The sequence below is a fragment of the Echeneis naucrates genome, chromosome 9 (assembly GCF_900963305.1).
Source record: "Echeneis naucrates chromosome 9, fEcheNa1.1, whole genome shotgun sequence".
Lineage (NCBI taxonomy): Eukaryota > Metazoa > Chordata > Actinopteri > Carangiformes > Echeneidae > Echeneis > Echeneis naucrates.
Genome location: NC_042519.1, coordinates 16,243,755 through 16,259,131, shown reverse-complemented (window position 1 = coordinate 16,259,131; position 15,377 = coordinate 16,243,755). Strand labels below are relative to the sequence as shown.

The 15,377-nt window shown below is 41.0% G+C and overlaps 1 protein-coding gene across 1 annotated transcript in view; it reads left to right on the top strand.

The window, feature by feature from the left end:
• The window catches only part of LOC115048747 (transmembrane protein 132C), a 223,232-nt gene that overhangs the window by 174,287 nt on the left and 33,568 nt on the right, over positions 1 to 15,377 (top strand). Inside the window, exon 6 of the mRNA XM_029510471.1 lies at positions 11,773 to 11,916. Coding sequence (XP_029366331.1) covers positions 11,773 to 11,916 — 144 coding nt within the window. The remainder of the gene's footprint in view (positions 1 to 11,772; positions 11,917 to 15,377) is intronic.

Genomic DNA, 15,377 nt, shown 5'->3' with positions numbered 1-15,377 from the left:
AAATAATGCAGATGTGGAAATTGATACAGCATTTTCTTATCATAACTCATATTTTGCTTTAAATGCTGCTAGTGTTACCAGAGTAGGTTAGCCATGTCCAGTCATATCAAAAGTCTTACTTAAAGTCAGGTTCAGCGTTTGAGTCATGGGACAGTGATAAACAGAGGAGGTGCATGATGAATCAGAAATACTTTATTAATCCGTTAGTTTATTAATAGTTGAGGAGTTGTGACCTCTGATGGTGGTGGGGATTAATGATTTTCTGGGTCTTTCCATCCAGCCTCGTAGATGGATTAACCATCCACTGCTGTGGTTTCTCGGACAATGAAGTGGACCATCTTAGTATTTTAAGATGGTCTCTGCCTTTTTCTGTGTGTAGCCCCCACTGAGTCTAATCTGGTTCCACTCAGAGCCAGCTCTTTCCACCACTCAGCCCAGCTACCCTGCATCCTTTTTGTTTTATGCTGCCTCCCCAGTAACCATTTTACTCTCATCCTGTGACTCTTAATCTACCAACACAGTGACAGGTGTGGGTGCAAGCCAGTCTTCTATGTGTCTAATACATACAGTGGTATTGCTTCCTGTCATATAGTGAATACTAAGCTGGACCCACCTGCAGACAATGCAAAAAAAAAAAAAAAAATCTAAAAATATTTGGTCTCATAACTGAAGTTTCATGGTGAGGGAGATGAAGTCAATTTTGTAACTGTGGAAAAGTGCACATGTGTGAGTTCTCCTCTGTAGCAATGCTCTGGCCTGAATTCCCACAGCTACACACTTTGGACTATCACTTGGGAGGTTCCTGATACAATCACAGTCTCACACCGTTGTCCACCCACCAGCTGGGTGCTTATTACCTTGGAGTTATCAATTGGACTTGTTTCATCACACAGTGTGTGGTTGAATTAGTCGCACAAGGATTAGCAGTCCCTTGAAACCCGCCCTCCCATCAACGCCCGGCCTCAGCAGGCATCAGACCTGCACTCCTACATACACCATGCTGTGCCGCCACGCTGGTTCATACAACTATATCCAATAACAGGTGAGAAAGCAAGGCAAAGCTATATGTGTTGTCAGCTGCTGTGAAATCATGTGTGGGAGTGAAATATGCATTTAAGCGCGGCACAATGTTCGTAATAATTATATGAAAAATAGATCAAATGTTTTCTGCTTGATATTGACAATATGACAACAAATGACGAGAAGACAGACTTGACAGCGACACAGACTAAAGTATGAATGTCAAACCTTTACATTTAGGTTAGTTGTTATAGTCACATCTGTGGTTTGATTTCGTTTTAAGCAGAGGATAATGGGTTCAGTTCGATGCAGTTGAACACGGTATGATTTGGGGTTTTTTAATATTCAACCAGCTCTTCATTTCTATACATCCTCATTCAAAGTATTGTCCTGCAAAATCTATCACTGTTCTTCTTGTATTTTAATTGTAATTTTATTTATTTGTAAAGTATCAACCTAGATAAATCAAGGACATATATGTATGACATTAATAAAAAAGAAATGTAATCCTGTTGTAGCTGTATTTCCTATAAAACAGTGTACATAAATTTAATTTCAAGGAGACGAGACTAAAAGATTTTTATATGTTTCATAAACATGACAGATTCTTCATTTTTCCCCCATTTTTAGGCACTTTTTTAACAGCTTCTACATTATTTTACAGCTCAAAGTCTGAGGCATTCAGATGTGAATGCAATGAAATCACAATTTTGCTGAAACTTTTGATTCCACAGCGGAAAAAAAACATTGGTCATAAAAGTCTTAAAATAACTCCCCGTGATTTGGCTCGCGCTCAGTGACTCTGAAGTCTTATAGATTACAAGAAACATTTCAGCATTTGGCCAAAGCCTGAAGTAATTATTCTGTCTAACAAATAGATTTGATGCTATTATACACACACACACACACACACACACACACACACACACACACGCACACTTATACACTCACAAGTATAAAAAATGGCATAGGCACACACTCAAACATGCACTCACCCACACAGCTGAGTTGCAGCCAAATAAATGAGACGACACTCCTCGGGCTTAATAGTCTGGTTGTAATTAACATTGTCATAGTGATAATAGCCATTTATCCCTGACATATCTCTCTCTCTCTCTCTCTCTCACACACACACACACACACACACACAGTCACTCTCTCTTTCTCTCTCTCTCTCCCACACACATACATACACACTCCGTCCAAAACCTCTATCTTGTCTAGGCAGCTCGCCCAGCTGTCATCTCCCTCATCGGTCTCTCTCCTCCTTTTTTCCCCTCCTCCTCTTCAGTATTTAGACCTCATCATCCTCTTGTGTTCACACTTCCCTGTTTCCCAGCCATACCCCTGTCCCCAGTTCCCTTCCGCTTATCTCCTCTCCAATATTTGTACAGTTTTTGCTCTCTCATTTTTCATTTATCGACTCTATTCCCTCACCTGCATTTCAAAATTCAAAGCGCATTCCCATTGCTTTCTTCTTTCTTCGTCATTTCCATTCCTCCGTCTGTTTTTGTCTCACATTAGGACTTTCTTTTTGGGCACACCACAGCAGAGTATTGTCAGCAGGCACTGTAACTGGGTATTTGTTGTTTTCAATCAGAAAATGACATTTGACAACCTCTCTGGTAGAAGTGTTTCCCTCAGATGTTGAGACAAAAAAACTAGTTTTCTACTTCCTTTGCTGTCTAGAGCAAGAACTCAGTTTGGGTAGATGAGGCACTGACCCAAAAGGAAGTTTAACAAGCAGGCCAGGTGGGTTAAAAGGCTCCTTGCTGGTGAATCCTGAAGACTTCAGTCTGGAACAAGGAAGAGTTTTGATCAGGCAAGCAAACAGAACCTGCAGAGGGATCGACGTAAACAGGAAAACAGTCCGCAGGTTAACAGGCAGAGACCAATTTGTTACTGATCTGCACTGAAATTGAAGTGTCATAGGGAGGTGATCGGGTTAGCTGAGAAAGAGAGCTAAAAATAAGTTTTTATTGCTGTCGTTGAATATAGAGAAGAGAGAGACGACACAGGAGGGATTCATTTGTTTATCACAGGAATCCTGTTTGATTAATCATGCAAAAATAATGCTTCCAAATTAAATTAAAAGTAACACAGTGTCTGGTTTCTTAATGTCTCTTCCATTTCCCTCTCATTGCTTGATTGCAGTATTTAGGCAAATAATCTCTTTTTTAATAACAATTGCTGTGGCAACATTTGTCTGGAAGTGCCTTTGGTTTGACAGACATGCAAATAGCGAATGATATTGTTGACAGGATGGGATTGGAGGGAGGGTCAAGTGTGCTTTATCAGAAACACAACTCACCCTTAGGTACACCCTGTGTTCGAAGACGTGAGGAGTTGATGTGATATTGATGATACAACAGTTTATATATTAGAGAGCCAGCGTCTAATTATTTTAGTAAACACTATTGATTTTTGTGGCATCGGGCAGCTGCTCTGTTGAATCACAATATCAGCTCAAGTCAAGGTTCATTTACTTTAACAAGGCCTCAAACAAAATCAGACATAGAAGAAGGAAAGACAAACAAGCCATTTCCAGGACTTTTCGCCAAGTTGAGAAAGACTCACAAGTAATGAAAAATAAACCCCAACATGTGTCAAAGCATTTTCATTCGGTTGTGCTGCATACCACTACATGCCACTTGTCAGCTATTCACCATGAAAATAACCAAATGTAAATGTTTGATGGGTCCCTGGGCCTTTACATCCAGAAGTGGTCAAAAGGCTTCATTTTTCTTTTCCTAAACTTTAATCACTCGCCTCAGGGAAGTGGCTGAGCTTCATTTCCTGCTGTCTTTTTGTACCAGGAATACTTGACTTAGTATGGATGATAATGAAGATGAAGATCATAAAGTAGTGTTTTTCCAGGCTGTACGGTCCTCGGCTGCGGAGGAGAGCAGGGCTGAACAGTAAATAGTTCCTCCTCATCAACTTCCCTTCAATCTGCTTAAGTCCATTAAGAATCTAAAAGCATTAGTTTTAGCACATGACGGGAGTTCCCTGATGTTCCCAGATATTAAACATGCTATGTATCCTCTTCCACGGTTTTAAATCACTAAAGCTCGCACCACACCAGCCTAGTCAGTGAGCAGATCACTGGTCAAAATATAATAATACACAAGGAATATTGTGCGAATGGCACAGTGGTTTTTGCCTCAAAGTAAAACAAAAATTGCAACCTTAGACAAACAGGCGAAACACAAATATCCAGATAATCTTCCAAATCAAGTCTCAGAAAAAGAATCAATGAGGGATTTTTATCTACTGTATCTAATTTTTTTCACACAAATTTCTACAAAAGACATTAATTTCATGGCTAATCGCTTTATTTTTGTATTTTATGTAGAAAGTGCCTATAATAATGGCAATTCCAATGATTATATAAAAATAATATTAGTCATGGCAACATAATAGGCTAACCAGACAGCCATTCAAAAGTACAGTGGTTTGGATTTAATGAATGTTTCAATGACTTACGGTTGGTGTGCAGAGAGTTTATTAGACAGTACGCCAAGTGCTGTCTGAACTTATTCTCCACCTTTCTCTTGTTACAGCTCAAGCGTGTGTGCGCACATACCCAGAGAAAGTCTGACACACTTAATGTGTTGGAGGGGTCTGTAGTCAATTGCAGCGAACTGCCTTCAACCAATTTTATACGTTGAATGTTAAAGGTTAATTTTCTATCTCGTGCAGGTTAGGACTATGTTATTAATGTCGCATCAGCCTTTTACTTATGAACCTTTGTGTGCAAAATATGCTTTTAGTGTCATTGTCGTCATCTATTCACATGTAGCTGCTTTTGTTGGAACTCCATTGATACCGAAGGATTTTTTTAGTAACTGTGTGAATGAGGGACTTACTTTGACTAAATTACTGGTTCAGCATGCATGATTCTACACATGGATTGAAATTACACGTTTATCAAGTACACCAAGTTTCTTTCAGTACATCAAGATAGCCTGACTTCAAATAACCTCAGTGAAAGTGGACATTTGGAGCAGTTGAATGATGAACATCTGATTTTCAAACATGAATATCCTCACTGACTTTATTTTCTAATTAATGTTTTATGTTTTATTTTCTTTTTAAATGCTTTGTGCTGTGGCTTCTCAGCACAGATGTGCATGTGCGTGTCTTCTACCACCCTGTGTCCACCTCTCGTTCTCTCACAGCTCCAACTCACACAGTTTCAAACATGCTCTTTCTTTCTTTTCGTTCGCATTCACTCTCTCATCCAACCTATTAACTCTTCTCTTATGAGAGAAAAGAGTGCAGGAGCAAGGAAAAAATATCATTTGTTGTACTATTTGTCTTTATAGTATAGAAGTACATTCGCTCTTAATAATCCTGCCCATTCCTGTATTGTACATGTACTCAGAAGAACATACCATCACGTATTTCACAGCTTTGACCCTGATCAAACACTTAACAAATCATCCTATTACAAGGCTCTCACTCAGACTATCATTTAAGCCCTGGCCAATTTGTACATCTCTGCTGCTGTCAGAAGACATCGCAAGGTTCCTGCTAATGATGAATCCACCTTTGTGTCGCTCTCTCATCACTTATAACCCTCTCATCTTCCATCTCTTCCTTTCATTTCTATCTTTTCATGTTTGTCTCCTTCAGTCTTTAATCTGCCCCTCTCCCACTCTCATTTGATCTCATACAGCCCTGATGGTGAAGAGATCAACAGAATTACTTGTATATCATAGGAAATGCCAATATCAGCAGCAGTGACAAGTGCAACTTCCACGGACTGCCCCTTCCCACGTGTGCAGACGTGTACACGCAGGATGTTTGCCCCCAATCTTTAGCAAAAAGGACAATTATCCAGTTGGTTGTCCCATTAACAATTTGTCCATTTTGCTAATTGCTCAAAATGTCAATAGATGGGCTAACTACTTTCCTGTTGTCTCTAGTCTCTCAATCTTTTGGTGACGATTTTTACTGTTTATTGGAAGATAGATGTTAATGTGTGTGTCACCCAGTGGCAGCAGTGGGTTGATTGATTGCTTTTAATTTGACACATTGTCCCCAACGTGCTCACACTTCCTGTCTCAGTGTATGGGCAGGCAAAAGGCTGAACAAACTGTGACTTCTTTGAATCAATCTTTAAATTCTTTAACAATGTTCAAAATGAAAGAACAGAATCTGTCAAACCTCCATGTAAAAAGAGAGGAGAAGATGAAAAAACAGCACTACAGAGTACTACTATCTTTGAATAGAGCAGCAGAAGTACCAAGTAACATATTTTTCCTTTGCCCCGTCACATTTTAAGGAAAAGGTCACAGTGAGAGCAAAAGGACATAGATGTCATATGTTCCAAGCAATTTCACCCAAATGAGAATTTTGTCAATTTAAGGTGTAAACACAAACTGAGGTTGAGGGTAGATGTGTTTGGTGTGTGTGTTTGTGTGTCTGTGGGCAAATGTCTTTGTGCCTTTGGTGGAACTACAGCGATACTGTAGGTTAGATGGGACTTGGATATTTTGACTGAAATAATCCATGCACTTGTGCGTATATGTGTCTGCAAAAAGAGAGAGAGAGAGAGAGAGAGAGAGAGAGATAGAAGAACAGAGGAAGGAGCGACGGAAAGAGAACTGCTTACATACTCTTATTGTAAGTCACAGTTGGAATTGAATTTGTACAGAGGAGCAGAAAGCTCCGGTTTTTTCACTGTGTCAACTCTTTTACAACATTGTGTGCGCATCTGTGCTTGACATTGAGTGTGTGTGTGTGTGTGTGTGCTCCTGTGTTGGTGGTCTTGCTCTAGTTGCTTCACTTGGAATTGCATACACCTTACAGAGCACATGCATACACACACAGACACACACACACACACACAAATATGCACGGATAAGCTTCACAGAAGAGAGAGGCTGTTTCCTGCACTTAGTTTCTCACTACAACATGCTCACACAAATGTATTTGTCAGATGCATATGTGCGCACAAAAATGCACACAATGACACACACACACACACATCCCTCTGCTGCACTTTCTTCCCACATCTCTCTCTTGCACACACACATATGCATACACCTTTGTGGGAATTTACATGAACACACACAAAAACACATGCATAGATCAGAACAATTGACACATTAGACCCCCCCCCACCCCAACACACACACACACACACACACACACACACACACACACACACAACCCCACACTTTCTCTGAGCTTATCTTGGTGCAGTTTGAAGCAGCTTTTGAAGGCAGTAGGGAGCCCGTGTTGACGAGCCACTTAATAATTCCCTTGGACAGGCATGAAATTCTTTCCTTTTCTCTCTGTCTCTCTTTCTGCCTCCTTCGCTCTCACACTAATATTCCTCTTCACTCTGTGTTTTTATCTGTTCTTTTTTCCACCACTTTTAATATTTCTCTTTGTTCTGTTTTGTCTCATTTTCTCCTGTCTACTCTCTTCCTCTTTTTTCCAGCTCTATGCAATTTTCCATCCATCCATCTTTATTTTCACTCCGAAACTCACCTTGTTATCAACATGATGCTAAATAAGGCACTTGAGAAGATGGTGTCCTTGTTGAATGAAGTGCCACTTAAGTCAAGTCAGTATTTTATTTGGAAAAGGCATTAAATGTTCATTGGAGGGTTTGAGGATGATGTCTCACTGGGAATCCAATACAGCATGGTTCTCTACAGTTATACTGACATTATGTCTGTGTTCTTTCCTGCCTTTATGTCTTTGTGTCATCAAACTCGGCTAGTTTCAACCTATTTTGCATAAATTGTCATTGATCGGTTGCTGCACATTAACACATGCTAATAGATGATCAATGTCTTGTGCTAATTTAAATGTCCTATTCAGGCCCAGACACACCAAAGGGACACTTACTGTAGGTGGAATATGTGGCTGTAGAGTGTCAGTGATGCTGGACTGTCTCTGGGGTTAGTTAGTAAACTAAAACACACAGCCAGTCACTATTGCTCTCTGTGGCTCTTTCTCTTTTCTTTCAACTGCAACATTTCAACTTATTCAGTAGCTTTTGAAGTGACAGGAACATCTGACAACATAATGTACATGAGCCTGTTGGCTCAGTGGCTAAAGGAATGATAAGCTCACAGAAAACCTTTTGTCATTACTGTGTCTCTTCTCTTAGCTGAAAAAAAAAACCCCACCTTTTTGTGGACCTGTTTATACTTTACACCCCCTCATGGGTCAATGCAGCTTGTGTGTCAAGGTTCACTGAAGTTGGGCTGTAACACAAAAAGTTTGAATAGATTTATTTTACCTTGTATCCCATCCCTACTTTTCTCTCTCCTCTATTTCTCCCCCCTACCCGAACCAGGGTTTCACTGGTGCAATTGGTGAGAGGTTGGAGTAGTTGACAGTGGTGCTTGAGATAGTTCCTTTTGTGTTTGTGCCTCTTTGACACCATGCAGTTAGTATAGGTGAGCTGGCCTGTGTTGGAGTGTTGTTTGAGTATAGGACCAGCTTGTATTGCCTCCACCTCCTGCACCCTCTACACTTTCATGCCCCCTACCCGAACCAGGGTCTGTATCCCATCCCTACTTTTATCTCCACCTCTTCTATTTCTCCCCCCTACCTGAACCAGGGTCTGTATCCCCACCCCGCTTTCACTGGTGCAGTTGGTGAGAGGTCAGAGTAGGTGATAGTAGTGCTGTTTGAGATAGTTGTCTTTGTGTGAGGAGCGGTGATGGCTGGCATTAGGGGGTGACTCTGGGACGCCAGTGTTCACGGTCTAGCCTTCTGGAGGTGTTGTGGGCCTAACTAGACGAAACACCAGTGAAAGGAGGTTCCCACCTGATGACCCCAAAGACATGATAGTTATCACCGCTCACTGGCCTGGTTGGATATTATCTGTAGGGAACATACAGCAGTGTGAAAGTTTGTTGCTAGGAAGGTGATCACTGAGTCTGGTCCATTTTTTGTCGCACAAGTTTCTTGTGTTTCTCTAAAAAATACCTCCATGAACAAATCTATTTCATGTGCCAAATCCATCAGAAAAGGATCAATTCACCCCAAATTTTTGTCAGTTTAAATGCAGGTGTCTTAAGGCCTGAAAGAAGCCATCTCATTTTCACAAAATACTGCAGAATTTAAAACACTGACACACACTGCAGAAACGTATTCAAGGTACAACAGAGATTCAATGGTGACAAAAGCAAATGAACTTCCAAGGACATGTGACGTTCCGAAGTGTTGTCGTTTTAACTGGATAGGTATATGAAATTATCTAATAATTATACATCTTTTTTTTTTTTTCATCAGTGGTGAAACTAGCAGAGGTGTAAACATCTGTGGTAATATGGCTTCCATGAGATTACTGCCCCAGGAGCCACATGCGTACAATTTAACATGCACATATAGGCTCCATATCAACAAAAACACAGAGCAAAGTAGATCTCTTATCTCTATCTGCTCTCATTTTTCTTTTCTTCCTCTTTGATTTTTTTTATCCCTCCATCTGCTTTCCTCCCCTCAAGGCACAAGGAGAACCCTCTCATTAAGTTATTGTTTTTCTCTCTGCATGTCTGCTTTCTTTGTGCCCTTCATCTTCCTCTCCTCTTTCATCTTTTCCGTGCTTTTAATCCTGTTTGTCCCCTCTTCTTCCCATCCTCCTCCTCCTCATCACCTGTTTCTCACCCTCAACCTGCACAACCGTCTTCTGTTTGTGTTTCGTATCTATAGCATCTATTTCTGATTTTAGGCAAGACTGAGCAGAATCTAAGACAGAAGGGAAACTAAGAGAAATAAAGATTAAGAGGGTCTGTTGCTGTGTGTGTGTGTGTGTGTGTGTGTGTGTGTGTGAGAGAGAGAGCGAGATCTTATTAAGTAAAGGTCACATTGCTGTGTATGGCAGAGAAGGTTGGGGTATTGGGAAACGTGTCACCAGCCACATGTGTTTAGACTCTAACACTGATAGTGTTTTGTGAACATGTGTTCTTTGTGTGTATGTACATGTACATTCTCCGGTGTGTGTGTGTGTTACTTCTTTGTCTTCCACTGTTTATGTATCTGTCTGTGGTGTTTTACATACAGGACACACAATGCGTCTGTGAATGTCATTAGTGTGTTTTTGTGTTTGTGCGTATATGGGGAAAATGAAAGCAGCCATGTAGCAAATTGCCTCGTTCCCTGGTGTAAAAATATAGCACATAAGTCAGTGCGTAACTGCTTTATTTTTTTACTGCACTGTGCTCACCCTTACTGTACTGTACCCCTCAGCGATTTGGACTAAACACAGTTCATCGCTCATTTCAGACTCCTTTATTGTACATTTATGTTCAAGATAAAATTACTGGTTAGTTTTCATCTTAAGAGTTCCTTGTTATCAGATGTTCTATTTGTGAAATACAATTAACAATTATTTTTGCTTTTGATGCTTTAGGAAATTGTTGCTGATGTTTTTGAAGTGCTTTACCCAAGTCAATAGTGAACACAGAAATAGTTTTACATTATTGTTCTGCTATTTTAGATGAAGTGAAGAATGTTGAATGTTTGTAACAACCTAAATCAATATTATAATATATTCAAATATATATTTATATCAGTATGTAGCACCCTAAAGGCAGCATGGCAGCATAGTGGTTAGTGCTGTTGCCCCACAACAAGAAGGTCAGAGGTTCGATTCCTGGGGCCTGGGGCCTTTCTGTGTGTAGTTTGCATGTTCTCCCTGTGCATGTGTGGTTGTTGGTCTCTGTCTGTCTGTGTGTTGGCCCTGTGACGGACTGGTGACCTGTCCAAGGTGACCCCGCCCTCAGCCAGTGTGAGCTGGGATTGGCTCCAGCATCCCCTGTGACCTGGAAACAGATGAGCAGTAGAAGATGAATGAATGCACCCTAAAACCTAAATCTAAATTACGCCCAGGTGCAATAACCAAAGATGAACTATCTAAGGGAACTATTAGGGAAATAAGAATGAGATTCAAACAGTTCTCACTCTGTAGACACATCAAAAAGTAATCACAGAGATTAGCTACGAGAACTGACACACACTTATTCAGGGCTTGTTCTTTCCCCTGCCTGCCCCTGCCGGTGGGGAACCCGAAGTAGCTTTAGCAACAGATTTCATGCTGACAGAAACACACTGCTGGTAGCACTGCTGCTGTTGTCTCTGTCACCATCATCCCGTAGTCACATTTATCTTGTGTCTGTAGTGTGCACAGTTTTTACTCATCACTCATTCTCCGAAGTTTAATCTCATCTAATCTTGTACAATTTTAATACAAACACATTTATTTATTCATTCCAGAGTCAACTACTAGACACCCACCCGAGCACCCCCACACACACAGACACACACAGTTCCCATCCTCAGTGGACCCTGCTAATCAGGCTTGTGTGTGTATTTGAGGTGATAAAATGTCACCTCAGAAACCTGATGCCAAATCATCAAGATTGACGCAGGCACACAGCAGTTCGAGGTTTGCGCTCTTGTGCTGGTTTGTCTGTGCTAATTTTGTCAGGAGGAACTAATCAAATGTAATCATGCTGATTGCATTAATCGTGAGGTTTGTAATAACTCCCTTCTCTGCAACCTCTCTGCCTTTAAAAACTTGCTCCTGACTTCTCTTTATTGTTCCCATCTCTCCCACTGCCTCCTCCACCAGCATTCCAACCCAGCTCAAACACAAAAGAAAGCAGCGTCACAGGACATCGCAATCTTTTAATGTACATATTCAGAATAAGATAGCCACAGCTTAGTATTTCAATTACGCTGACATAATAGTTTTTTTTCTTTTTCATTCCTTCTTAGGACACAGAAGTTGTGAACACAGCCATTCTTACAGGCCGGCGAATCGCCATACCCATAAAAGTAGTTACTGTGGAAAACGATGGGCAGGTGAGAGAAGTGGACGACTCTGTCACCTGCAGCTCAACAGATGTGGACGTGGTCAAGGTATGTATTAAAGGTGCACACAGAGATGCATGCAGACGCACCACAACTTCACTAGAAGCGTAGCCTACTTCCTACTGTAACTAAAGCGATCTGATGAACAGTCACCGTGTCACGCAGCTCAATTGGGCATGACACCAAACAGAAAGGCTTCAGTTGTGGCCTGCCAGGTATGTGGAATATGGATTAAAAACATCACAGACAAAACATCAAATGAAAAGGGAGGGAGTGACAATAATGTGAGGAGCTGAATTGGGGGCATTTTACGCAGTGAGAAACTCATCTTGAATCATCATTGTAATTCCTGCTGAGGATTTGTGCTGTTCTCTAATTCGCTTTTTCCAAGTGATCATAATAAGACACTTATCACAGTTGGCTGGTGTTTTCTTGGTTTTTTGTTTTTCACACTCTCTGTTTTAATGAATGTCATTTGAAAACAATTCAGAATCAGGACTATTCACTCATCTGAACGTAAGAATTCAGCATATATTATCTTTTTTTGTCTGAGGTTATTTCATTGTTGTTTTTTATGCACCTTTAACCAACCAAAATGTAATGACCCTGGTTCATAGCCAATCTTTTTATCAATATCAGCAAAAATTTGTTTTATAACTTAACCATTTGTATTCTTTTGTGAAGTTTAAATAGTTAAACAGTGAAGTCAGTAGAATAACTATTGTTTGATCAGTGAGCTACAGCTACATCTAAGCTAAACCCCGCAGGGTACCTTTACGTTCCTTAACAATGCAGAGCCACCTTTAAGTTTTCAAAGCCACATTAGTAGCAACATATAGAGTCAAGCTGTGATTGTAATTGATAAAGGATGAGGAGGAAAAAAAAAACAACACCTTAACAGAAACAAGCCGACGGCAGAGCCTGAAGATTGATTCCTCTCGCCTTGCGTTCCCTGTGCCCTCGGGGCCTAAAATGAAATGCACCCTTGCTGTGACAGTTTCAATATGAAGCCAATTTCCTGGTACAAGCCAACAGGAGTGGTGCTGTTTAAGTACGATCAATAACAACAGAGTGAAAATGGAAGTAACTAATTCAGATAGATGTAATGTTAGTGCACTGTGTGTATGAACGAAAGCAAAGTAAATTAAAGAGTCTAGGGAAGACCTGCTTGCTTGAATCTATGCATTTATATGTGATGTCCTGTGCGCCCGAAAAGTTCAGGAGACATGTTCAGCTCATGTTGCATAAATCACACAACGTGTTCCCATTGATCCTGGATGCAATCAGTGCACCTCCAAAATCCACTTCACACTCAGTCAGGATACACTTTAAGAAACAGCTCTAATCAGTGGCTGAATAATACCAGCCTTCCTTTTCTGCCACTGTAAATCTGGCCACTCAGGTCCAGGGGCGGCAAAGCAAAGGCAAGAAATGACTGCGCTGCAGTTGGAAGGTGGAGCCTTTAATAGTGAAAACCAAGGCTTTGGCTGGAAGAAAAGACGTCCTGAGCGATGTACTTATACAAAAAGGCCTTTCCCCCAAAGAAACAAATTTGCTTTGGACCACAGCATCCATCAAATGAGAGACACGTTTCCCTGCCAAAACGTGTCAGGTCGGGAAAACAAAATCAATCAATGTAGATGTATTTAAGGACAGCAAATAGTTGTGTCAAACTTTGGTACAACACAGCACAGTGGGGATTCGACTCACTCTCAATTCACAACTGTAATAGAATCAGCAGTTTGACAACTTTGAGTCCTCTTTTGTACTGATTGTGTTTGTGTGAGGAGCAGAGAGGGAGAGTGCATGTGATGACTGAGTGTTAGCAAACTGTTGTTTGTTGACATCTGGGCTGAGATATATTCCCTTTCCCCACATCACCCCCCCCCCCCCACACACACACACAGTCAAACACACAGCTGTAACACAAACAGCTGTTTGGCAATGATACCCATGGGGCACAACTCCAGGTAGCTGAAGCCGCCAGTGAGTCACTGTGACAGCTGTAAAGTACAATCCAGGCATCACACCACGAGGACTGTCGCGCCCTGAGCTGTGGCTCTAAGGCCACACTTCTTCACTGGCTTCATGCAGAAGTTTTTCTGCTGCTGGAGCGTACGTTCAGATGTACGGTGCATGATTTTAAAGGACATTTAAAATCAGTTCAAAAATCAGTCAAATTTTGTGGACCTTTTCCATCAAAAATGCAAAAAGGAAAAAAAAAAAAAAAAAAAAGGAGCACGAGGTTTCAAAAAAATAAGTGAATGAGAAAACACAATGGCAGTCTGCCATGTTAGATGCCGCACCAACCTCCTCTATGAATGGAGATTCAAATGTGTCCTTCAGCAGTAGTCTGAGGAGAAGCTGTAAGCTGAAGGAATATTAGGGTTCACATTTGGTTTCATACTGCATTTCATTAACCAACTTTTTTTTTTTTTGCTCATGGCAAATAAATGTTTGCAGGTGGAATCGCTGAGACCCCCTGCTCTGCCCTGGTAACGCACACTGCTAAGTATAGATGAATTTGACCGGCTGAATCTGTCACTGGCAGCTGCGTGCTGCTGTAGATTTCACTGACGCCGTTCTTGTTGTTCAGTTAAGCCAGTTTATCCTCGACAACAGCATATGCAGCAGTGATGTACTACATAGATAATAACTCTCCTCTCCTTCATCCCTCCCTGCCTTGAACCTCATTTTCTGTCGGTGTAAACTAGCTTGTTGAGTTCCCGTGAGATGCTGTCACTTGTGGTGTGTGTCTCTGTGTGTGTGTGTGTGTGTGTGTGTGTGTGTGTTCTGCCACTGTTGACACAGCAGTATCTGTAGGTCACCAATGTCACAGCAAGCAGGGACAGATAGGGGACAGGCACACGCATACACACAAATTAGCAGCATTATCCTGACCTCACGCAAAGCCTTGCTCTGAAAAAGCAAGGAGGTGAGAGAGAAGATGGGATGAGGAGAAGATGAGGGGTAGATCAATGATGCAGGGGAAAGAATTCAGATGTGCAAAGAGGATTTTTTTTTATTTTTTTTTTTTTTATTCAGAAAACACACAAATTTGTCACTAGATGATATCACACCAGGTTACAGCCCAGATCACTGAGCAGAAACATTACACTAATACACAGCTAATGTGACTTACATCAGCAAGGCCGCAAACTGCATCTGATCCTAATCAGCAATGTCTTGTTTTCCCATCAGCTGGAATCAAAACGATCTTCTTATCTTACTTTTGTCTGAGATCAAGAACTAAATGTTCCAAATTAATATCAGTGTATAAATAGCTGTAAACAGCACAACACAACGTAGAATGCACTTGTTCTATCCTACCTGTTTAACATTACAAGTCACCAGAGTTGGAATCAAGTGACTGTCCAGACTGGCCAGTCTAAGTTAGGTGAAAAGCCTGAAACTTCAAATTTCAACTCCTAAACAAGTCATACATATATAACACACTCTTCAATAGATGTTTTAGCATTTTTACAGTGCACGTTGATTCAATTTACACA